This window comes from Fomitiporia mediterranea, assembly GCF_000271605.1.
Source record: "Fomitiporia mediterranea MF3/22 unplaced genomic scaffold FOMMEscaffold_8, whole genome shotgun sequence".
Taxonomy (NCBI): domain Eukaryota; kingdom Fungi; phylum Basidiomycota; class Agaricomycetes; order Hymenochaetales; family Hymenochaetaceae; genus Fomitiporia; species Fomitiporia mediterranea.
Genome location: NW_006760393.1, coordinates 1065247 through 1087370, shown reverse-complemented (window position 1 = coordinate 1087370; position 22124 = coordinate 1065247). Strand labels below are relative to the sequence as shown.

The window sequence follows — 22124 nt, the reverse complement described above, 5'->3', positions numbered from 1 at the left end:
AGGGGGAAAGAAAAAGGCGAGACCAGCGACAAGAACTAAGATGAGGTGGGTGTGGGACAGAGAAGTGATGCCTTAATATCCGACTAGCGCGCCTCCGGATCCGATGCATGAGAGTATTACGTCAGGGAATTTCAGTCCGTAGCTGCTACATTAGGCACCCGCGATCTGCGTTTATTTTATTTTTTGCTTTTCCTTTCATCTGTACAAAAAACATATCAGCCGCACTCAATGGCAGGCACTACACTTGTTCTTTCCTCATCCTTCACAAGCAGCTCGCGACCTTTGAGCACTTTTTCACTCCCAGACCAGTCCTATGTCCTCTCAATTGCCGCCCTGCCAGCACACTACGCGGCCGCCGCTTCCGCACCGGCCAACTCAATACACCTTTTAGATAAAGCAGACCCTCGTAATATCGTCCGTGTGCTGACTGGGCATGCCGAAGGGATCACGCACATGCGCGCTGTGGGGTTGCTTCACAGTGCACACAATGTGCTCTTGAGCTGTGGTAGGGACGGAACAGTCAAATCCTGGGATGAACGCATGGGTGCCGTCGGCGTGCAGAGTGAGTATGGTGTATGTATGCGTGCTCAAGATTATTGACAAAGCGAAGCTCCTACTTGATCCCTACAGTGCAGAGCAGCGGAAGGCGCGCGCCATTGCTATGCTGCGACGCTTCCCCAGATGGTTTCTTGGTTGCGGCCGGAACCGTCTTGCAAGGGGAAGACGCTTCGATCCTTTACTGGTGCGCGTCTAAATGGTCATTATACCTATTATGACTGATTAAAATCCTGAAGGGATCCTAGAAACCCTGTTGCTCCACTTCGTCAGCATACATCCACACATTCAGATGACATAACCGCTGTGCAATTTTCTCAACGTGGAACTGAAGCAGCTCTCCTCTCGGCTTCGACTGATGGCCTCCTTTGCATATCCAATCCTCATGAAGCGGATGAAGACGAGGCTACTATACATGTCGCTAACTGGGGGTGTAGTATCTCGAAAGCGGGTTGGATACCTCAGAACTCACCGTCAGAGGGACCGCAGATATGGGCGACGAGTGACATGGAGACACTCAGTTTCTGGTCAAACGAGGTTGTCATACTATCTAAAATGGCGTGTCCGACACATTTCTAAATCTTCTTGCCGTTTTTTAAGCTTGATCCAGTTCGACAAGTTGATCGTGATACCCTCACGCAACCAGATCCAATAATCCCTTGGGTGACGGATTACATTGTCGATTGCCACAATTCACGTAATGGCTCATTCCATGTATTCGCTGGATCAAATGAGTATGTTTCATCCCATCGGCCAAGCCGATCTTTACTCGGGTCTAATAGCTGTCTTTCTTGAATTAGAGGAGACGTAGCACTATTATCACCTCACTCAATGTCAACCAGTTGGTCGCTAGAGCAGTCGTACACAAGAGGACACGCCGAAGTCATCCGCTGTGTTCACTGGGACGAAGCGGTTCGTCTCGTCTTACATTCATGCAATAGATCTCAACTGACGGCGAACACAGGCTGGATTACTCTTAACGGGAGGCGAAGACGCAAGATTAAATGTCTGGTCTTCTCCCGCACATTATCAGTCTCAAAATACTGAGGAAAGCAAGTCAATGGATGTGGACCCGGACTCTCCCTCACGAAAACGAGTCTTTGGTAGCAGTGAGGAACTTGTGAGACTCTTTTTCTTATATCATGTTCCCTGTTCTAAATGCAGTTCATACATTTGTTTATTTCCTTGGTGTAGGATCAAAAAAGAGTACGCACCGAATAAGTTGTGTGAATATTTTGGTAGATCTACAAGTACCAACAGGGTGTACGTTTATTCAACAAAAAGGAATAGAATAATGTATCCTTGCTGTCAGTGACAGTGTAGAAGGGACCCGAAGGCTCAGCAAGGGGACCCAGGCTACAACTATCCTACACAACAGAAATACAGAATGCAAGCACTGGAACATAGTCAGAACTTGCAGAACAGGCAGAGAGAGAGAGTGGGACAAGAGTAGAGTATATAGAGTAAGCCTAAGAGTACAGGACTACCTGGAGTAGACAAGATCAAGACTACAGGACTAGTCTGATCTTGTACACCTATATATACTAAACTACACAAGAGTACTCAGAGAGTATGAGCTACTAAGAATGATGAGCCATAAAGAATGAAAGAAAGGAATGTCAAAGATAAAGGTACAAAGAATGAAGGGATGGACAAAGGGTAAGAGACCATAGAATGATACAAAGAATGAAGGGGTGGTCAAAGGAATAGAATGATGAAGTAAGGAAGGGTAGTAGCAAGAGTCAGTATGTATATAGTTTATAGACAGTGCTTCTGAGGGATAGAAGTCCTAAGTTCTAGTACAGAAGGGTGTGGAACCCTTAGAACTGAAGGTACAAGAGTAGAGAACTGTAACATCACCCCCCCTCTAAAACTAATCATCCTGATTGGTAAGCATTGGGTTTGGTCAGTAGCTCAAGCATAGGTCAGAATGGTAGGGTTTGGAAATCTGTAAGGTAGAGTTAATACAGAGCACCTGGATGAAGTTAATAGAAGTCTCAGATTGTCTTAGTAGTATAGGTGAGATTCTCAGCAGGTTCCTAAGTGTGCTCCTCAACTAGGTACCCTTTCTAGTAAACAAGGAATTTGAGTTTTCTGTACAGTAGCTTAGTATCTACTATGTACTCTATTTTGTATTCTGGTTCAGAACTAATGAGTTCTGGTAGAGGTAGTAGGGGTCTTTGTTGTAAAGGAAAACTTAGATCATAGTATTAAGACAGTAGAACCTTGTTAAACACTGAGTGTATGTGCTTCCATGTTGCTAGAAGTTGGAGTTTGTAGACAGAGGCACTAACCTTCTTTTTAATAATAAAGGGTCTAAAGTACTTGTTGTCCAACTTCTTCATTAGACAATCTGTAGTCAGGTTAGTGGCTTCCAGCATAACTTTGTCACTAGGCTGGTAATCCTTGACTGTAGACCTCTTCCAATCATAGTTCTACTTTATAACCTGTACTACCTTTTCTAAAAGAGCTTGTGTGTCCTCCCTGTTTCTGTGCATCTGTTCTACAAAGTCTGTTACAGATTCAGAACTACTGTTTCAGTTTGGAACTGTCTCCTAGTATGAATGTCTCTCATAATTGAGGAAGAATAGGGACTGTCCTATTGTAGAGTGTTACCAGTTATTGTGCACAAATTCTGTCAGAGCTAACTATTCAGACTAATCTGATTACTAATGATTAATGAACATTTGGAGGTAGAGCTCAATCTCCTGATTGACTCACTCAGTTTGACTGTCAGTCTGTAGGTGATAAGTAGTAGAAGGGTTCTCTTGAATTCTGAGAAGTGTATACAAGTCCTGTATGAATTTCAACTTGAATTATAGTCTGTAATCATGAATGAGCTTCTAAGGGAGTCTGTGTAACTAGAAGATGTAATCCTGATAAATACACACTATACCTTCAGAAGTGAGTTCTGTTTGAGTCAGAACTGTATAGACTTGCTTAGAGAATCAGTTGACAATCACACAGATAGTGTTGTAACCCTAAGACTTGGGTAGCTTACTGATCAGGTCTACTAAGACTTCTTCCTAAGAGTAATTCAGAATCTGATACAGATGTAAGAGAGTCTGAACTCTTGTCTAGTAGGCTTTAGTCTGTTAGCATGTATTGTAACCAGTCACATACTTTAGGATTTCCCTCTACATTCTGGGCCACTAGTAGTTCTGAGTAATGAGTTCCTGTGTTTTGTGTTAGCCTGAATGTTCTACAGTTGGATTGTTGTAATAAGTTCAGACAATGTCTTCCTACAGTTTCTAATCCTTTAGAATGTACAGTCAGCCTTTCTAGTAAACCTATCCATCCTCATCCTCCTCCTAATCCCTTACCTGCTTCTCTAACTACTTTACTACAACCTAGTCCTGTGTGTGTCTCAGAGCTTACTGTATACAGGTGACAAAGTTAACATTCTTAGATTTGAGTCAGATCTCTTAGATTGTCTTAGATGCAAAACAGGAATTGTTTAGGAGAACAAGATTTTTGTTATCATTCTCCCCCCTTTTATGACCTACTTGTCTTAAGAGTAAATTAGTTTTTGTCATTTGTGTTCTAGGTTTGTGAGTCAGTACAAAGTCAAAGTCTTACAGTTCTAACATCTAACAGGCTTAGTAGTAGTTAAGCTTCTAGAGTGCCTAGAAGTACTAGAGATTAAGGTGATTACTCTAAATCTCAAACTTCTATACAGTACTAAGGAGATATTAATACTACTCTTCTAAGGAACAGACAATTGTAAGGAGTTCCTTGTTATAGATAGAGTAGTTCTGTTCTGTTATAGAGAGGGATTCTGATTAGAACACTATCAGACACTACTTTCTATTAATAAACTAGGACAGTACTACTCTATTCACAAAGTTGGAAGAGTTGGCTTCAACTCAGAACTTGTCTGTAACTGTCAGAACTACTAATACAGGCTTACTAGTAATAGCCTACTTTAGGGACTCAAACACAGACTACTACTGATCCTCCTATTACTAAGGAACATCTTTACTAGTGAGATTGTGAAGGGGCCAGGCAATAGTACTAAAGCTTTAAATGAAGCATTAGTAGTAGTTTACAAACCTAAGAAATACTTAGACCTGTTTCAGGTTCTAAGATTGTAGCCAGTTTCAAACTATAGTTACCTTTACTAGATCCATACAGACCTCTCCTCCACCAATCACAAAGCCTAGATAATCTACTGACTCCTGTACAAAAGAGTACTTTACTTCTTAGAGGAACAGTTTATTATCTTAGAGCTGTTGTAGAACTGCTCAGATCAGTTAGTAATAGTACTCAACTGTCTGGGTGAAGATTAGAATGTTATCCAGATACACACTAATGTACTCTGAGTCAATCAGATCTACAAGAATGTGATTCATAAATGACTAGAATGTTACAGACAAGTTGGTTAGTCTGAAGAACATTACAGTTGGTTTATACAATCTGTGATTAGTTTAGAACACAGTCTTCCACTCATCTCTGTCTTAGATCCAAATATTATTGTATTCCTATCAAATGTTCAACTTAGTGAAAACTCTAGATGTATGTGTCTTATTAATGAGCTCCTGAATCAGGGGGAGCAGGTACTTGTTTTTGACAGTACCCTTATTAAGACAATAATAATTCTAGACTGGGCAGAGCTTCCTATCTTTCTTTTTGACAAAGAAGAAACAAGAGACTATAAGGGACTTTAAGGGTTGGATTCAACTGTTCTAAAGATTTTCCTGAAGGAACTTGTCAAGCACCTTCTACTTGTCTCTGTTGAGTAGGTAGACCTTACAATCCTTAGGTTAGAAACTCTCAGTCAATTCAATTGTATAGTCCTAGAGACAGTGTTTAAGAAGCTAGTCAAATTCCTCTTTACTAAAGACTTTAGAGAACTCTCAGACAAAATCTAGTAGGCTGAGTCTGTGTGTATTCTAGAGTAGAGTTGTTCTGAGAGGGTTCTAGACTGGTTCTGTCTTAGACATTCTTCAGATCAACTCTATTCTGTCTTGACTAGAATATGTATCCACATATTTATCCTAGTTGAAGAAGAACAACTAGTTACCTTTATCAGAACTGTTAGTAACATTAGAAGTGTCTACATCTACTTAGAACAGTAGTGTAAGATAGCTGTAAGATTTAGGACACTGATTGAATACAAGTGTCTACTCTAACTAGTCAATAGTAGGGTTGTGAGTCTTAAGCTATTCAAATCTAATGAAGATGTCTGTCTTTCTGAGGTTAGTAACTCTAAACTCAATACTTTCCTTATAATCCTGAATAGTCATCTGTAGTTGGACAAACTTAGTGATTCAACCATTCTGGTTCAGGGTTCTATCTGTATTGTATACTAGGATTAGAAGTAGAATACATTAAGTAGGAAGGTAGTGTTCCTACACAAAGGCCTTATTAATGTATAAACTAGTGTATCTACTGTCTACTAGAACTATTGTTCAGATCTGGAAGGATCCTGAGAAGGGAGTCAAGAGGACAGGGACCTGAAGCTAGTGCTCAGAATGTCCTTGAATGAACTACTACTTGTTCTGAAGGGAATGTACAGTTTGTACAGTCTTGTTGTCTGAGAGGGTGAGTATATACACTAACATTTCCTTATTAACCTCTCTCTTTTGACAAGGACAGACTCATGTTCTTAGCTGTGAACTCAGCTGAGACTATCCCTGCTTAATACTATAGACAAACTACTGAGTAGTAAACAGGGCTGAGTAATGTTCCAAACATTCTGAGATCTCAGAACACAGAAGTAGTAGGTCAGATTGTATAGATTTAGACTCAGATAAAGTGTGAAGAGAAGAATCAAAAGAATCAGAAGAAATAGGAGAACTATCTACTTTTGTTTTTAACTTTTTTCTTTCTAATAAATAATTTTGTTAATTTATCTTTTCTACTTTTCTTACTTTATTTACTTCTAATCCTACAGTGTCTATTGAATCAAAAGTAGCTATTAAAAAATCCAAGTCATAGCCCTTCAGTACTGTATTCACTGTTAGGCCTCTACAAAATCCTAGAGTGTATAGTCAGAGTCTAAGAGTTCTAAGGTGACTTCTAGATTTGTAGAAAAGGCTTCTTACTACAAATCCTGCTTATTACTCATTATTACTCTAATAACCTGACAGATGTACTGTTGCTTCTATAGACAGTCCTTAATTTGGTGCCCTAACTTTCTGTAGGCAAAGTATACTCCTTACTTTCAGGCTTCTCTAATGTCTATTAGAATAGATTAATTGTGAATTATAGGCAGATTGATCTAAGGGCTCAGAACTGTTAGAGTCAGACACATGTGTAAGTGTTCTGTACAGACTTAACACATCCAAGCTGTGACTTAGTTGAAGGAGATAGTACACACCTTCCACTCAGTGTAAGTAACTAGTTCTAGTATCATTCTAAGAATCTTATTAACCAGTTCTAGGTGAAGAGCTTTTTCAAGTATTCCAATAAGAACATTATTAAACCTGAGTATGAATCCTGCCTTCCAGGCTAGAATATTAAACTCCTGAAAGAAGGTATCAGCAGAATGTTTGCCCTGTTACAGAGACACAAGCTTGTTCTACACATTATACTTCTTATTCAGATTAATAAAGGAAGCACAGAGCTGCCCTATAAATTCTGAGTATGACTTGTTGTTTTAAAGTCAGATCAGACTTCTGATCCAATAGCCTTTGATCCAGTTCTAGGCCTAGGTGGCTGTATTACCTTCCTTCATAAAGGAGAGGACAAATAGGATACAATCAAGATCTGAGGATAAATTGGTTGAAGTAGTAGCCATGTATAGTTCAACTTAGTGCTGGAAGTCCTTAAAGTGCTACCCATTAAAGTCTAAAGGGTAGGCTACATACACTTTCTTTCTAGAATAGGTTGTGACTTCTAAAACAATCAGAATGGGTTCTGAAGGGGCTAGAGGCATGTAGTTAGTAAAGGCCTCTTAGATAGAGGTCTGTATGTATTAAGCTAGCTCTACTCATAACTACTGATCTGGCAGAACAGTAGGGGTGGTGGTTGGTATAGTAGGGTCCATGTTTATACTACAAAGGAATCAACACTAAACTAAAAGGGGTAATGAATAGAAGAAGGGTGGCAAAAGTTTAAAAGGGTTTAGAAAGTTTAAAATTTAAAAATGTAAAAGGGTTAGGACAAAGGAAAGAGATCAATGTAACAGTAAGTACTGATGCCCAAAACATAGGAGAGTTGTAGGGTAGTAATGGGTAGTCTTGATCTGATGTTAGTGACAGTGTAGAGGGGACTCAAAGGCTCAGTAAGGGGACCCAGGCTACAACTATCCTACACAACAGAAATACAGAATACAAGTACTAGAACATAGTCAGAACTTGTAGAACAGGTGGAGAGAGAGAGTGGGACAAGAGTAGAGTATATAGAGTAAGCCTAAACTCACTTTCACTAAGTTTTGTTTTGTTTGTACTGTACAATTGATTTGGTGTCATATTGTCACAAAACAGCCATTACCACAGTAGTAAAGATCTGCCTGGCAAGTGTTACAGTTCTCCACTCTTGTACCTTCAGTTCTAAGGGTTCTGCACCCTTCTGTACTAGAACTTAGGACTTCTGTCCCTCAGGGGTGCTGTCTATAGACTATATGCATGCTGACTCTTGCTACTACCCTTCCTTACTTCATCATTCCATTCCTTTGACCACCCCTTCATTCTTTGTATCATTCTATAGTCTCTTACCCTTTGTCCATCCCTTCATTCTTTGTACCTTTATCTTTGACATTCCTTTCTTTCATTCTTTGTGGCTCATCATTCTTAGTAGCTCATGCTCCCTGAGTACTCTTGTATAGTTTAGTATATATAGGTGTATGAGATCAGACTGGTCCTGTAGTCTTGATCTTGTCTACTCTAGATAGTCCTGTACTCTTTGGACTAATGAAAGAGTACAGTAAGAAAGTATTACAGGTCATCAGTTTTTTCTTGCTTGAATAGGGCATCTACACAGCTACATAGAAATTGTAGAGGTTAAAAACTGTAGGAATGACTGAAGGCACAACATTTGGGTTGAAGTTGAAATTGCTACATGCCAATTCATTTTGACCAATGCACCAGAGAGATACTATCTATCACTCCATACCTCAACAAAGATACTACAATAAGTTGCTGTGGATGACTCTGGCCTTGTTGCACACTACAAGCAGCCAATGATTGATGTGCCGAGAGTTGCAAATCCTGTGTACATTGCTCATCTATTGGTGATACCAACAAGCATGCATTGGCCTTTTGTGGAGCCTGCAATGAGAGCTGGGCAAGGGCTGCCTCAACTCCACTTAATCCACGATTGCCCACAGAAGGGAACGTTGTTTCTCAAGGCCAGTGATTAAGTCGATCGAAATTGGGGTGTTGACTCTTGTAACGGACTGGTTCCTCGTTAAGCAGTCATTATTACACTTTTCATGAGATTGGGCTCCACTTGTACTAGACGAGGGTATTCATCCTATACAATAAGAAACGTCAGTCTAAGCAGAGTCAAATGCACCTTGAATGATAACGTTACCTGAAGGACGGATGGACAAGCTTTCGATAGCGATACAAATATCTCTTGTACAAGGGAATGTGTAGCATCATCCTCTAGAGCGACATTCAGTTCACAGTCATGTATAAGACTAAAGCGAATACAGTCACCTTCTGACTTTTCTTTACCCTCGCAATTGGAAATCCAATATTTTCCGACTCCTTCTATTATCGTACCCTTCCAATGGTACATTCGAGGTTGACATTCCTGGATAACGGTTAACAGAGCCTTCAGGGCAGCCCGTTCCAGAGGCCTTGAACGAGGTGTTAAGTCGTTAATGGTGATGCTGTGTAAACACTGCGGTATAAGTGCCTAAAGGAACATGTTGAAAGTTGAATCTTAGAGGGTGTTCATGGCACGAAAGAGAATGCGTTTTACCTTTAGATATCGAACCGTACCAATTCCTAATGCTTGAATGATTAACGGCAGGACGTCCATTGATGCCTCAATCGTTTCTTTTTCTCGAGACGCGTATATCCACACTGCGCCGATAATACTATCCCCAAGGAGAGAACAGAGTTTATCAAATTGTTCTGCCGAGTCAAGAGGCGTAATCATTTCTATCAGGCGCAGTGTTACTGGGACCGTTGTTCTGATGACGCGAGGACTAAGTTCATCATGCAGGCTCATTAGGGTCCTTGATAATGACTTTCATAGCCGCTCAATACGTGGAGAACGATCGAACCGGGAAAAGAGACGTACACTCATGAGTAGCTGAGCAATGCCTGTGCGCTTCAACAGGTTCGGTGATACCCTGTCTAGCAATTTCGATACAAGCATAACACCACGTAACTTGTATGGCGATTGATAATCGTCGAGAAATGTCATGACTGGCGGTATTAAGAGATGCCATACTTGTTCAAAGTCCTGTGTCTATGATCGGCTTAGATACTAGCCTCGTCAAAGGAAAATAAGACTTACAGGAATTTGAGAAATGCACCATGAGATTAAGTTTGACAAGCTCGGATGATTTTTCCATGTCTGCTCGTCATAGTAATCTTGAGAGGCCATTGGACCCCCAGCGATGCGATGAAGTGAACGTCCAGTTGAGATATTTAATTGAGGATGAGGATTGGTTACGAATAATGGCTTAACGTGGAATTCGAGCACCGACTTGACCAGTTCGATTTTAATATCAAATGAGCACAGAAGTTCTGAGAACACCGCGTTATTGATCAGGAAGTTTTATATCAAGAGCATGGACAGTATCTACCTTCCGCTAGACGAGAAGTGTCAGGATGGAGCCAGTCTGCATTTCCAGTAAGTTGAGCCAAGCAAGCTACAGTACGCGGATTTGGCGTTTGTTTGGCGTCGATCCTCTGGAATGCTTCCTGGCATGATGTATTCCATTCCAGAACATCTCTGTCTCTGAGAGTTTTAGATTTGAACGTTTCTGGGACAGTGAAAGTTTCAATAAAGTGTCCTTCGGACATCCTTGAGGCATGAAGTTGTCCATCCCGACATTCCTTTATGCCGCTGAATGGAGACGCGTCTGTCACGTGATTCACGTGATGGACGTCTGTTTCTTTCCGTTCTGTAACTTCTGTTGAATGATTGAATCAATCTCGGGCCTCGGCGATGTCGGCATCAAACCATTTACTTATATTCAACGATAATGGAGTAAATTAAAACAGTGCTCAACGTCCGCCCTAACCCTAGTGTTGTACAGAATATTTCTCTCTTCACTCGCCCTAGTGCGAGCAATTTGTCTCAAAGACGATTTTCAGACTCACGGCGGATCTTTTTTACACAGAAGACAGCCGTTGAACGATCACGCTTCAGGACAACAGAGCACGTCAGGTAGTGTATACTTAATAATTTACTTTTCCCCTTCTGATTAAACCCTCAGGTCAACTAAGAAAATAGGTGTCATTGTACTGGGTGAACCTCGAATTGATTTCTCGTGTAGTCCACGGTCTCGGCCTTGAACATGGGCTGCGCTATGAGCAATCATGGGGGCGTGACGAACTTGACAAAGCTATTTTATATCTTCCCATTGCATTGGGAATTTGTCCTGAAAGACATCCGGATCGCAACGAGACATACAACGATCTTGGATTGTCCCTTACACGATTCCAGCAATACTGGAGAATAGAATATCCAGAGGAGGCAATTGAGAATCACCGAGCTGCCCTGCAACTTTTTCCCCATTGCCATCCCGATCGTCCGATGCCTGTGAATAACCTTGCAAGCGCCCTTTCAGCTCGATTTGAACATCATGGACGAACTACAGACCTTGATGAAGCTGTTGAGCTTCAGCGATCTGCCGTGCAGCTTTGCTGCTACAGTCATCCCGATTGTTCCTTGTCTCTTAATAATCTTGCAAACATCCTTCAGACTCGGTTTGAACAGTATGGTCATTCGACTGATTTGGATGAGTCCATTGAGCTTCACCGTTCAGCTCTGGAGCTTCGTCCCAGTGGCCATCCCAATCGTTCCTCGTCTCTGACTAACCTTGCGCGTTCCCTTCAAATTCGATTTCGACAGCATGGACGAGACACGGATGTTGATGAGGCCATCAAGTACAGTCGTGCTGCATTGGAACGTTTCCCCTGCGATCACCCAAATCGTTCCACGCCTCCGATGATCCTTGCAGCAGCCCTTCGAACTCGATTTGAACAGCATGGGCAAACGGCAGATCTTGATGAGGCCATTGACTATCATCGTACGGTCCTGGAGCTTTGTCCCAACGGCCATCCCAATCGTCCCATGTCTCTGAATAGCCTTGCGTATGCTCTTCAAACTCGATTTAGACAGCATGGTCAGACTTCAGACATTGATGAAGCCATCAAGCATCATTGTACTGCCCTAGAACTTCGCCCAGATGGCTGCGCCAGTCGCTCCACGTCTCTGAATAACCTTGCGAGTACACTGCAGGCCAGATTTGGTCAATATGGACAAACAACTGATCTGGATGAAGCCGTTGAGCACTATCGTGTTGCATTAGACCTTTTCCCCGATGGCCATCACATTCGTCCTATGTTCCTGAGTAATCTTGCAATTGCTCTTCAAACTCGATTCGAACATTATGGATGGACAGCGGACCTCGATGAGGCGGTTGAGCTTCACCATTCTGCTGTTGAGCTTTACCCCAACGGTCATGCCTCCCGTTCCATGTCTCTTAATAACCTCGCTTTTTGCCTTTATATTTGATGTGAACAATATTGACGGACCGCAGATCTTGATGAGGCCATCGAGATTCACCGTTCTGTACTGGAGCGTCTCCCCAACGACCACGCCTATCGTTCTTCATCTCTGAATAACCTTGCGAACGCCCTTCAAGCTCGATTTTATCTGCATGGATGGACCTCGCTGAGGCCATCGAATACCATCAAGCTGCCCTAGAAATTTTCATCAACAGTCATCCCCATCGTTCCACGTCTCTGAACAACCTTGCAGATTCTCTTCTAATTCGGTTTGAACGACATGGACGAGCCGCGGATCTCGATGAGGCAATCAAGCACCATCGTGCTGCTCTGGAGCTCTGTCCAGAAGGTCACCCTGATCGTTCTGCAGCACTGAAAAACTTTGCTTCTTCATTTCTCTCTCGATTCCAGAAGTTTGGGCTCATGGATGATCTCGAAGAGTGTATGCAATTATTCGAACGTGCTACTGCACATAGGTTTTCAAGCTTGACAATGCGTCTCAAGATCGCTGATCGGTGGGCTAGCCTCGCTCGAATTCATTCCCGTCATTCCACGTCTAGAGCGTACAAGGTCACAATGTTACTCTTACAACATGCTCTCATCTTCAGTCCCATTCTTCATGCACAGCACGACTTCCTCAGCTAGAAACACAATTATGGATCGCTCACTTGAAATGCAGTGGCATATGCTATAGAGGGTAATGGGTTCGAAGAAGCTATAGAGATACTTGAGCAAGGAAGGGGTTTAACCTCAGCATGTGGAGTACAACTAGAAATCTCATTATAAACACAATGATGGTCAGAGATCAAATTAATAATTACACTCACATCTCACTACCCACTTGCTCTGGTGACAGCCCTGTCTGATTCAGTACCAGCTCTGCATGAGAGTTTAGTGTGTGCAAGGCAGCTTGAGCCTTGAAACGCAGACAGGCAGCTGCTGCCACAGCAGTAGCAGTAACAGTCTAACACTGTAACAGGCTCTTTGCATTCTATCCACTAAAGTCTAAAGGTCCTCCAGCAACTTCACATTAAAATTACTCTGCAATCTTATTGCAATATATTACATTCAAGAGCACAGTCAGGGTGTTGTCATGTCTATAACTAGTTATAAGAGTCATGACTTATGTTGTTTGAGTGGAGGTTGAGGACAAACACGACCACACGCGACGCGTTCAAATCACGTGGCCAGAATGCTTTAATCTTGCAACTTCATGCGACGATGCCGCCGCCTGAGCCTCTGCACCAGTCGTCAGACAAGGCAAGATGAACGGTAATGCTCTCAGCAAGTCTTCGGTGGTGAAATATATATAATACAGCACTGACTTTCCATTAGACTCATTCAATACTACCTATCCGACTGCTGTCCTAACATCTCTCCCATCCGGCGCGTCCTTTTCCCGCTATGATCCATCTGGCAAATACATCGTCGGCGCACGTCCAGATGGGAAAGCTTTCATATGGGACCTCGATACAAAGTCCCTCATCCGTCGAATAGAAGGCCACGTCAAGATGATCACTAGTGTTGAGTGCGTGCTTCGCTCCGAAATATCACGCGGTTGTGAGTACAGAGATTCACGAAAATTTTGCTTGTCCTTGTCGGGATATTGTGTCTGATAGCTGGTCAAGAAATTCACGATACTTGCTCACTACGTCGAAGGACTGGAATATCATTGTATGGGATTTGGCTTCCGAGACGTTTTCGCCACGACGACAGTCAACGATACGGTTTGATGCACCTGTGTTGTCTGCTATGTTCCATCCACGAAATATGTATGTGTTAAGCTATCTAAATGTTCTCGGGCACTGATACAATGTGCTTAGGAAAATTGTTCTCGTCATCTTGACAGTCGGTGAAGTCTACATTGTTGACTCCAGAAGGGAACATCGAAGTCGTATTGAACTCGTCGAAACCGAGGATGAAGAGGAGTATATGCGACGGTATATCGCCTTTCAACAAACATGAGTCTGTCCACAGGCGCTAATGTCGATAATCTTCAGCTCACCACCAACTTGTGCACGCTTTGATCCATCTGGTAAACATGTATTCGTTGGCACGTCGCATGGCTCAATCCTAGTCTTCAATACACGAACAAAAATGGTATTCTCGTCTACAAGCTTTTCATGTTTTCATGGAGTAATTTAATTACTCATATTTATATAGCTTGTGTGCCGGTATAGAATATCCGGGGCCGGAGTTATGAAAGGCTTAAGTTTTGCAAAATACGGCAGGCAAGCACATACAACTCATTTATTCTTTCATATTGTACGTTTCTTACGACCCTTGTTTCGATAGACGCCTAATCACGAACTCCTCCGACCGAACACTCCGCCAATTCAACCTTCCACTGTCCTTCCCCTCCCAACTCGAGGAGGAAGAACAGGAGCTCGAACCAGCGTACAAGTTCAGCGATCCAATCAGTAGAGTTGCTTGGCATAATATGGCTTATAGTCCGGATGGGGAGTGGTTAGCAGGAGGTGGGCTGCAGTCTTCAATTATATAGGTCAACAGATATTGACACTTCAAGCATAGGTTCTGCAGATCCTGCGACCCATAAAATATACATATGGGATATCGCTTCCGATGGACAATACGCAACTACGCTCGATGGTGGACGCGAGCCACTGCTAGACGTTACTGTGCGTTATTCCCATTCCTCTCCATCTTGTATATCTTATATTTAATCAAGTGTGCTGTTTTATGCGCTGAAATGGGTAGTGGCACCCCAAGATATCTGCCGTAGCCTCAACTACTAAATCAGGTGATATCCTCCTCTGGCATTGTCCGACGGAAGAACGATGGGGTGCATTCGCGGGAGGGTTCGAAGAGATTGATGAGAACGTGGAGTATGAAGAACGTGAGGATGAATTCGATCTTGTACGTTCATTCTCCCATTTTCTTTCAAATTTCGACTTACTTGATCTTATTGAATAATATTAATATATACTTCTTTTTTTCGACGGCATGTAGGAAGACGAAGACGAGATGGCTCAGCGGAAGATGCGAGAAGAGGATGCAGAGGTAGACATAACTGGTGTAGACGAAGTACTCGATGCGATTGAGATCGAACACCAGAGGGAGACGAAGGACGATGATATTTTATGGGCGGAAAGCGAGCCAGACGATGACGAGAAAGTTTGGAAGATGAAAATTATCTTGAACCCAGAGGATGATTACTGACCTTGTATATTCGCATACTTGCGCTATAAAACCAGCTTGATTGTTTCGCTACAATACTTTCACTATTCATATTGTCTGTTTCGGCAGCACAATATATAATTCTGGACGTGACATGCCAAACGAGTGTATTACCGAGAGTCAATGCGAATAATCTACAATGAATATATCCGTACAGACAAATAAATAAACGACATGACAAAAAATTGCCAGTGGTATTTATTATATCAATCATCAACCCACTCGCCTCTCCTAACACGCTCGACATACTCTCTTATCCAAACAGGCCTCCTCGTAAGTCGATTAATCATCTGCTCTCGCGCCAACCGAGCACGTTCATCACCAGCACCACCTTCCTCTCCCTCCGCTTGCTGCGCCACCGCCGCCTCCAGCGCATTCGCCTCAGTCCTCACGCGCCCCTCCCGTGTTCTAAGTGCCATCCGTCGACGATTCCAGAATGCGGGATGTATCGAGAGAACGAGCAACATCACAAACGAAGTGACTTTATAGAAAAGACTCGGCTCGGGAGCGCCGTTCTCTAACCAGCGTGCCTCCGTGTCCAAGGACATCTGTGCGAGATGGTCGATCCCTGCTTCCAAGTTCGCTGCAGCTGCGGCACCCGGATTCTGATGAGGAGGTACGATTGCTCCTGGAGCGGGAGGCGGAGGAGCGTCCTCGTTACCTGGACGAGCACGTCGTCGACGGTCACGAGCGCCAGGATCGTTTCCGTTCAACGGCCCAACATCAAAGACAGCCCCTCGGACTGCACCCCACGCTTCATATAGAACGTAAGCACCGAGTAAGATGCCAAATACGGGCTTTCGTGCCGGAGAAAAGAAGTAAAGGAGTATAAGAGTGCGGATGAAGAGGAGAATTAGTGGTGTAAGCAATTCGCGCATGTTCACTCGGACTGCGATTACGTTCCGAACGTTTGCGTCTGGCCTTGGAGGGCCACCGTTTAGGTTGTTTATGATATTTGCGTTTGGTGTCGTACCATTGCCACTGTTGACAATAGCTTGTGGTCGTGCAGGTGCAAAGGTAAGGAGCGGGAATGTGTATGATAGGACATTTAATGCATGTTGTTGCCGGGGAGTTGGCGTAGCATAGGGCGTCAAATTCTGTAAAAATGGTTTCCCACTGTCGTCGATGCTAGCTTAGACGAACGTCTCCAGAATGTTCAGATTTGACGTACCCAATTAAAGTGAATTCATACGCCACTCCGCCATTTGTAGAAGTAGGGAACTCTGCGTCAAATATCTCCGGCCACGGGTAGTTCGATGCCTGCAACACTGTCTTTGCATACTCCTTCGCAGCGAGTGAATCATCTGCTCCGGGAGCCGCTGGAGGTGTTGATGGAGATAGCGCACGCAATGCTTTGTGGTGCAAATGACTGATGAACGGCAACGTCTCAAACTGAGGCAACATGACAGGCGGCGTGTTGGGTATGTTGTTCACCGGAGTCTCAGTTGCTTGTGCCCGGCGCTGCAGTAAATCACTGTATGCAACGAAAGCAGTAGACGTGGAGTCGTCGACGACGGTAACATTTGGCGGGTTTGAGGACCATGACAGCGGGTTAACGGCCAAGTGGACTACCCGCAAGTCCTCAGATGTCTAAAAGCAAGACTTTAGTAACAAGTTATAAGAAATAGTTTGGGTGAAGGATATATACCCAAAGTGTCTCCACACACTCTCCATCGTCAAGGACACGACCTTTGCTGATGAGTCGCTGGCCTTCCACTCGCGGATTTCCGGGACATTCACGTGAGATTTCTTGCTTAATGTCGCTGACGGTAGCGGTGGGAGGTACATGGACAACAAGTGTCTGCGTGTACTGAGGGTGCTCGACGGTGATGGGGACAGAAGGCATGGACATAGTGGACGCAGGCTCAGCAAAGCTGCAGACGTGGAATGCTGGCGAGTGAGTGGTGCTGACCTGATGATGATGATTGTCGTCTTCCTGTTTCGGTAAGAGCCACGCGAGCGCGTGATATTGTTCCACGTCAGTCCGTCATTTGGTCAACATAAATCAATCAAAATTCACTACAGTGTACATTTACAACAAGTCTTCTTCTTCCGTGGTTTATGCAAGTGTGATGGTGCGTTCTTCCTTCGAGCTTTGGTATGCAGCTTCGATGATCTCCAGCACTGTCGTTGCTTCTTCCCACTTCACCTTTAATTCCTCCCCGTTCCGAATAGCGCCAGCCAGATTCTTGAACAGTTCGATATAACAACCCTTGTCACTCGAAGGCCATCTAGAACTGTTTGAGTCGAAGGTCTACACGACAGAGAATTTGCCTTACTGCTTCTTTGTTATATTTCCTGCCTCGTCCCTGATAAACACTACTCCCCATATATCTTCTGGTTCTTTTCCGTATGCGGGGTCAAATATGCCTTGAGGGGATGGCATAGCCTTGAGCTGATCCTCTTGCACGTCAAGGGCATATTTGAGGAATGTACCCTTCGTCCCACGAATGGCAAAACGGATCTGCGGATCTCGGGCGGAGATAATATGTCCACGAAGGAGAACGGTCATCGCATATTTGCGTGTAGCTGTGGCAGGGTACCGCAGTATGATGTTGAACTGGTATGAAAAAAACTCTGAGCTCTATGTTGCTCTTGAACGGAACTTGGATGAGGACATACCGAATCGTCGAGATCGGGGTCACCGATTTGACGTACATTCTCGATGAACCCAGTGACCTTTGTCGGTCTTCCGAAAAGTGATACGACTTGATCAATCAAGTGAGTGCCGAGGTCGTAGGTTTGGCCGGATGCTGGGAGTTTAGCATCTTTCCAACCTCCTTTTAATGTCATGCGGTACCGGTCATAACTGTCAGATGTAATTGTTCACTTGACAGCCTTACCCTGAAAACTGTACGGAAGACGCACTGAGAATTGAACTCAACGAGATCGCCCATGTTAAAGGGTGATGAGGCTGGTTCTTCCAATAAACGCCTTAACGCAAGGAAATCCGAGTCCCAGCGACGATTCTGAAACGCATATAGCACCAAGTTCTTTGCCTTCGCTAGCTCGCCGAGCTGACGCGCTTCAGCTGCTGTACTTGTTACGGGCTTCTCAACAAGCACATGCTTTCCTGCCTCCAGGCTTCGTTTTGCGAACTCAAAATGCGTCGAACTTGGCGTGTTGACAATTATGAGCTCAATCTCTGGATCTGCAAGGACATCCTCAAGCGATCTATGTATCTTGGTCGTAACACCGAAACGCTCTTTGACTTTTCCGCCCTCTGAAGTGGGGTTGCGCTCCAGGACGGAGTGCAATGAGAAGAGATCAGACAAGGCGAGTATGAACGGGATCTGGAAGGTTAGGCCACTGAGTCCAGTGCCTAGAACGCAAGTCTTTATCGGAGCCATAACGACTTTGGACGGAGCAAAGATGATAGATTATAGATAGCTACAAAGCGTGTATCTCATATACTATATTTGTTCGTGGAAGGTCTGGGTACGGCTAAATAGAGAAGCAGAATGGGCCGTGTCGATCATCTCGTGTGTATAATTCCGCGAATGAAGTCATTGGTAAACACATGTAAATGGCGATGTGATGCGGCGTCGATCATCGGTGCTTCCCTGTCTCAGTGTTTGCTTCGTGACTTGAGTCGGAAGCAAGGCTGTCGCAGTGTCCGTGTGCCGTTGGGAAAAAAAATGGAGATGCTGGCCGTACTTATATATTCACCTTCGTCACCTTCACTCCCTTCTTCACGAAGGCCATGACTCTACTTTTCTTTCATCTCTGTGCTTTCGTCCATCTCGCTCTTGCTCAACTGACCCTTCCAGACCCACCATTCCTCCCCCCAAGTCCCGAGGACGCCTCAAAGCCTACTGGTTCCGACTCTATTCCCAACGAGCAGTGGTCCAATCTTCTCGGGAATCTAGTATACTACTATGATGAGCAGCGCTCCGGTAAACTACCAGCCTCAAACCGTGTCGATTGGAGGAACGATAGTTCCCTCGACGACGGACAAGACATGGGTCTTGATTTGAGTGGAGGTTATTATGATGCCGGAGGTCAGCCTTTTCATGGACTAATGCAGGTGGCATGCTTTTACAATTCACATTTAGACTACATCAAGGCCACGTATCCCCTTGTACGGACTTGTATTCAGATTGTTCCTATGCCTCCGGGCTAATCTCATTGAAAGAGCTTCACTTTAATGTCTATTTGTTGGGGAGCTATGGAATACGGGAAAGGTATCACACGTCGGCTTTTATATTGATTAACGAATAATAAATTTGACAGGCTATGATCTGGCTAACCAAACTCCCTACTTGGATTCCATGTTGCGATGGGGACTTGACTGGCTCATGCTTGTATAGTCATGCTGACATTCCTGTGACTTATAATGTATTCAACCTCTTATTACCTAGGCCCATCCGGACGACAGAACGCTCATTATTCTCGTTGGTAATCCTGAAACGGATGACGATTATTGGGGAGGAGATAGGGATATACCTACTCCCCGATTTTCGTACCCGATCAATGACACACAGTAAGGTATCTTGAATGTATGCATTTACCCATCACTGACGAATATATAGCCCCGGAACGGATGCAGCAGCCGGCGCGTCAGCCGCATTCTCCGCATGTTCTGCTCTGTACTCTGGACGAAAATTCTCGTCCAGCCCTTCAGGTCCTGCGTCTCTCCAAGACAAATCCTATGCGTCGACTCTTCTTACGCATGCCAAGACACTGTATGACTTCGCGGAGAATGCATCGGGTGGCCAAACACTGTATCAAAATTCTGTGCCGACAATTGCTCGCTCGTACCCTTCGTCTGATTATCATGATGAATTGACAATGGCCGCGCTCTTTCTTGCTGTGGCCACGAATTCGGCGGATTACTACAACCAAGCAGAGAACTACTACAAAAATAGCCAAATCGACAAGGACGATACGTTCAATTGGGATACGAAGACACCTGGCATTGTTGTCTTATTCTCGAAATTCGCTTCGTCGAATCCCGACATTGGTGGAGATTTCTCCAGGTGGCAGGGCGAAGCAGAGAAGTACTTTGATGGTATTGTGAATGGAAAGTCAGGTTCTCTTACCGATGGTTGGTTAATGGACTTGATCTTCTATATCTCAAGCACTGATTCTTATAAATGCAGGCGGGCTCTTGTATTACGAGGGGGACTCGGACGATGCCTCGCTTAACCCGGCTCTCAGCGCTGCAATGTTGCTTAATATGTACAGTCCACTTGCAAGCTCAGACGACAAATCATCCGCCTACACCTCTTTCGCCACCTCGCAACTCAACTACGCGCTGGGCCAAAACCCAATGTCCTGTATGTATATCGTTGGCTCTTCTCCTAACTCACCGAAGAACCCACACTCCGCAATATCGAGTGGTGGCAACGACGTCAGTAAAATTGATACTGAGCCTCCGGAGGAGGCGTATATACTATTCGGATCTATCGTTGGTGGACCGGATAAGCAAGATCGGTACTACGACATTCGAAGTGATTGGCCGGAAACAGAACCTGGGCTGGATATCAACTCGCCGATGCTCACTCTCGCTGCACTCGTATGTTGAAATCTTCATCTTTCTTTCCCAATTGCGTATGCTTAATATGTACTTGAACTAGCATGTCATGAATGACTCGTCAGACCCGTTCTACACAACTCTGGACCCTGGAGCTTACGATGCTGCTAAACCATCCGGTAAACCCTGTGATGAAGCGTTCCCATGCGACAAAAGCATAGGTCGTTTGAGCAAGGGTAAAGCTGCCGCTATAGCAATCATCATTATTGTCGTTGGATTGGGGATCATTGGCGGATTCCTGTATTGGTCTCGGTTGTCTCGCAAACACAAGAAGAATCCGAAGAAATACTGATGTTCTTATCCGCTCTTTTTTGTTCCTCTTTTATCCTTTTTTGTTCGTCCTTGTGCTTGAGTCTCTCTTCTCTTTCTTGTTCCGTTCCGAAAATTCACCACGATGAACTTAAAGGCTCTGTATTGTACTTGCATGAAAGCATAAAATTAACTTTAGCGTATTGACACGAAATGTCTACTGTAAACAAATAATTAGTAAACCTCCAATACAAAACGTTCCTCTTCCTTCAAGTCCAACTCATCAGGCTTAACCAATGCGCTCATGAGCATCTCAAACACATTGGCATGGGCCAAGTCGATTTGCACAAAAAAAAACACCCTTCTCGCAATGTAACATGTTCACTAACACTTCCGCGTCGTTGAGCATCTCACGTTAGATGAACACGTTTTTGGGATCGTCTCGAGAGGAGGGGTAAACCTGTCCTTGTGTACCTACGTTTATTATGTGTTTTGACCATTCTATTTGTTTACTTTGAATAACTTTTATTGCTTCATATACTCCTTTGACTTATGAGAATAGCGAATTTGAGGTGTTGCATATCGTACATGTCAGACCTTGTAGCAACGTGCTTAAGTGAAAGTACCGCAAAAATTTACAAAGTATACCTCAATATATGTATTTATGTTAAATTTCTAAAGTATTTGATTAAAATTCCAATTCTCTTTATCGGTACGTATAAAATTACAAATATATATTTAAGTAATATATTTGAACACACAGCTAAAAATTTGGGACAAGATATTGAGAATTGTATGAGGGAATGCGTTGCATTTAAAGGAGCGTTTAAGTTTAAGGGAGCGGGTTTTGTTTGTTCGGCTAAATATGGTTCTGCACGAGGGAAGTCGTTGGTAATAAACAGATGTCAACAGCGATGAGATGCGGCCGTCGATCACCGGTGTTG

General features: G+C 43.8%; 8 protein-coding genes across 8 annotated transcripts; 5 read left to right on the top strand and 3 right to left on the bottom strand.

Moving 5' to 3' along the window:
- Positions 1 to 228: 228 nt before the first annotated feature.
- Positions 229 to 1845, top strand: FOMMEDRAFT_169185 (WD40 repeat-like protein; the record flags this gene model as incomplete). Its single annotated transcript, XM_007268188.1, has 7 exons — positions 229 to 562; positions 631 to 742; positions 795 to 1092; positions 1156 to 1289; positions 1356 to 1467; positions 1520 to 1675; positions 1798 to 1845. 7 exons carry the CDS (start codon positions 229 to 231, stop codon positions 1843 to 1845), a joined length of 1194 nt encoding a protein of 397 aa, XP_007268250.1.
- Positions 1846 to 8907: 7062 nt separating this feature from the next.
- Positions 8908 to 10484, bottom strand: FOMMEDRAFT_169184 (uncharacterized protein; the record flags this gene model as incomplete). Its single annotated transcript, XM_007268187.1, has 7 exons — positions 8908 to 8973; positions 9034 to 9107; positions 9162 to 9363; positions 9430 to 9699; positions 9754 to 9924; positions 9973 to 10205; positions 10265 to 10484. The coding sequence occupies 7 exons, from the start codon at positions 10482 to 10484 to the stop codon at positions 8908 to 8910; spliced, it is 1236 nt and encodes a 411-aa protein (XP_007268249.1).
- Positions 10485 to 11220: 736 nt separating this feature from the next.
- Positions 11221 to 12204, top strand: FOMMEDRAFT_88786 (TPR-like protein; the record flags this gene model as incomplete). Its single annotated transcript, XM_007268186.1, has 1 exon — positions 11221 to 12204. The coding sequence occupies one exon, from the start codon at positions 11221 to 11223 to the stop codon at positions 12202 to 12204; it is 984 nt and encodes a 327-aa protein (XP_007268248.1).
- A 149-nt stretch (positions 12205 to 12353) lies between these two features.
- Positions 12354 to 12842, top strand: FOMMEDRAFT_158091 (uncharacterized protein; the record flags this gene model as incomplete). Its single annotated transcript, XM_007268185.1, has 1 exon — positions 12354 to 12842. One exon carries the CDS (start codon positions 12354 to 12356, stop codon positions 12840 to 12842), a length of 489 nt encoding a protein of 162 aa, XP_007268247.1.
- Positions 12843 to 13462: 620 nt separating this feature from the next.
- On the top strand, positions 13463 to 15401 carry FOMMEDRAFT_147650 (WD40 repeat-like protein; the record flags this gene model as incomplete). Its single annotated transcript, XM_007268184.1, has 10 exons — positions 13463 to 13469; positions 13533 to 13725; positions 13817 to 13969; positions 14021 to 14137; positions 14198 to 14297; positions 14361 to 14428; positions 14493 to 14674; positions 14730 to 14836; positions 14916 to 15074; positions 15168 to 15401. The coding sequence occupies 10 exons, from the start codon at positions 13463 to 13465 to the stop codon at positions 15375 to 15377; spliced, it is 1296 nt and encodes a 431-aa protein (XP_007268246.1). The 3' UTR covers positions 15378 to 15401.
- A 119-nt stretch (positions 15402 to 15520) lies between these two features.
- Positions 15521 to 17248, bottom strand: FOMMEDRAFT_169182 (uncharacterized protein; the record flags this gene model as incomplete). Its single annotated transcript, XM_007268183.1, has 3 exons — positions 15521 to 16511; positions 16567 to 16985; positions 17044 to 17248. Coding segments are annotated over 3 exons (1534 nt in total), but the record flags the coding sequence as incomplete, so codon positions are not given.
- A 206-nt stretch (positions 17249 to 17454) lies between these two features.
- On the bottom strand, positions 17455 to 18951 carry FOMMEDRAFT_110428 (NAD-binding protein; the record flags this gene model as incomplete). Its single annotated transcript, XM_007268182.1, has 4 exons — positions 18264 to 18951; positions 18018 to 18204; positions 17675 to 17955; positions 17455 to 17632 (listed from the first exon to the last, which is right to left on the bottom strand). Exons 1-4 carry the CDS (start codon positions 18743 to 18745, stop codon positions 17455 to 17457), a joined length of 1128 nt encoding a protein of 375 aa, XP_007268244.1. The 5' UTR covers positions 18746 to 18951.
- Positions 18952 to 19098: 147 nt separating this feature from the next.
- FOMMEDRAFT_110423 (Six-hairpin glycosidase) lies at positions 19099 to 21419 on the top strand (the record flags this gene model as incomplete). The annotated part of the gene is made up of 8 exons (XM_007268181.1): positions 19099 to 19396; positions 19451 to 19476; positions 19531 to 19579; positions 19629 to 19699; positions 19757 to 19878; positions 19928 to 20442; positions 20498 to 20913; positions 20975 to 21419. The coding sequence occupies 8 exons, from the start codon at positions 19099 to 19101 to the stop codon at positions 21221 to 21223; spliced, it is 1746 nt and encodes a 581-aa protein (XP_007268243.1). The 3' UTR covers positions 21224 to 21419.
- Between the last annotated feature and the right edge of the window lie 705 nt (positions 21420 to 22124).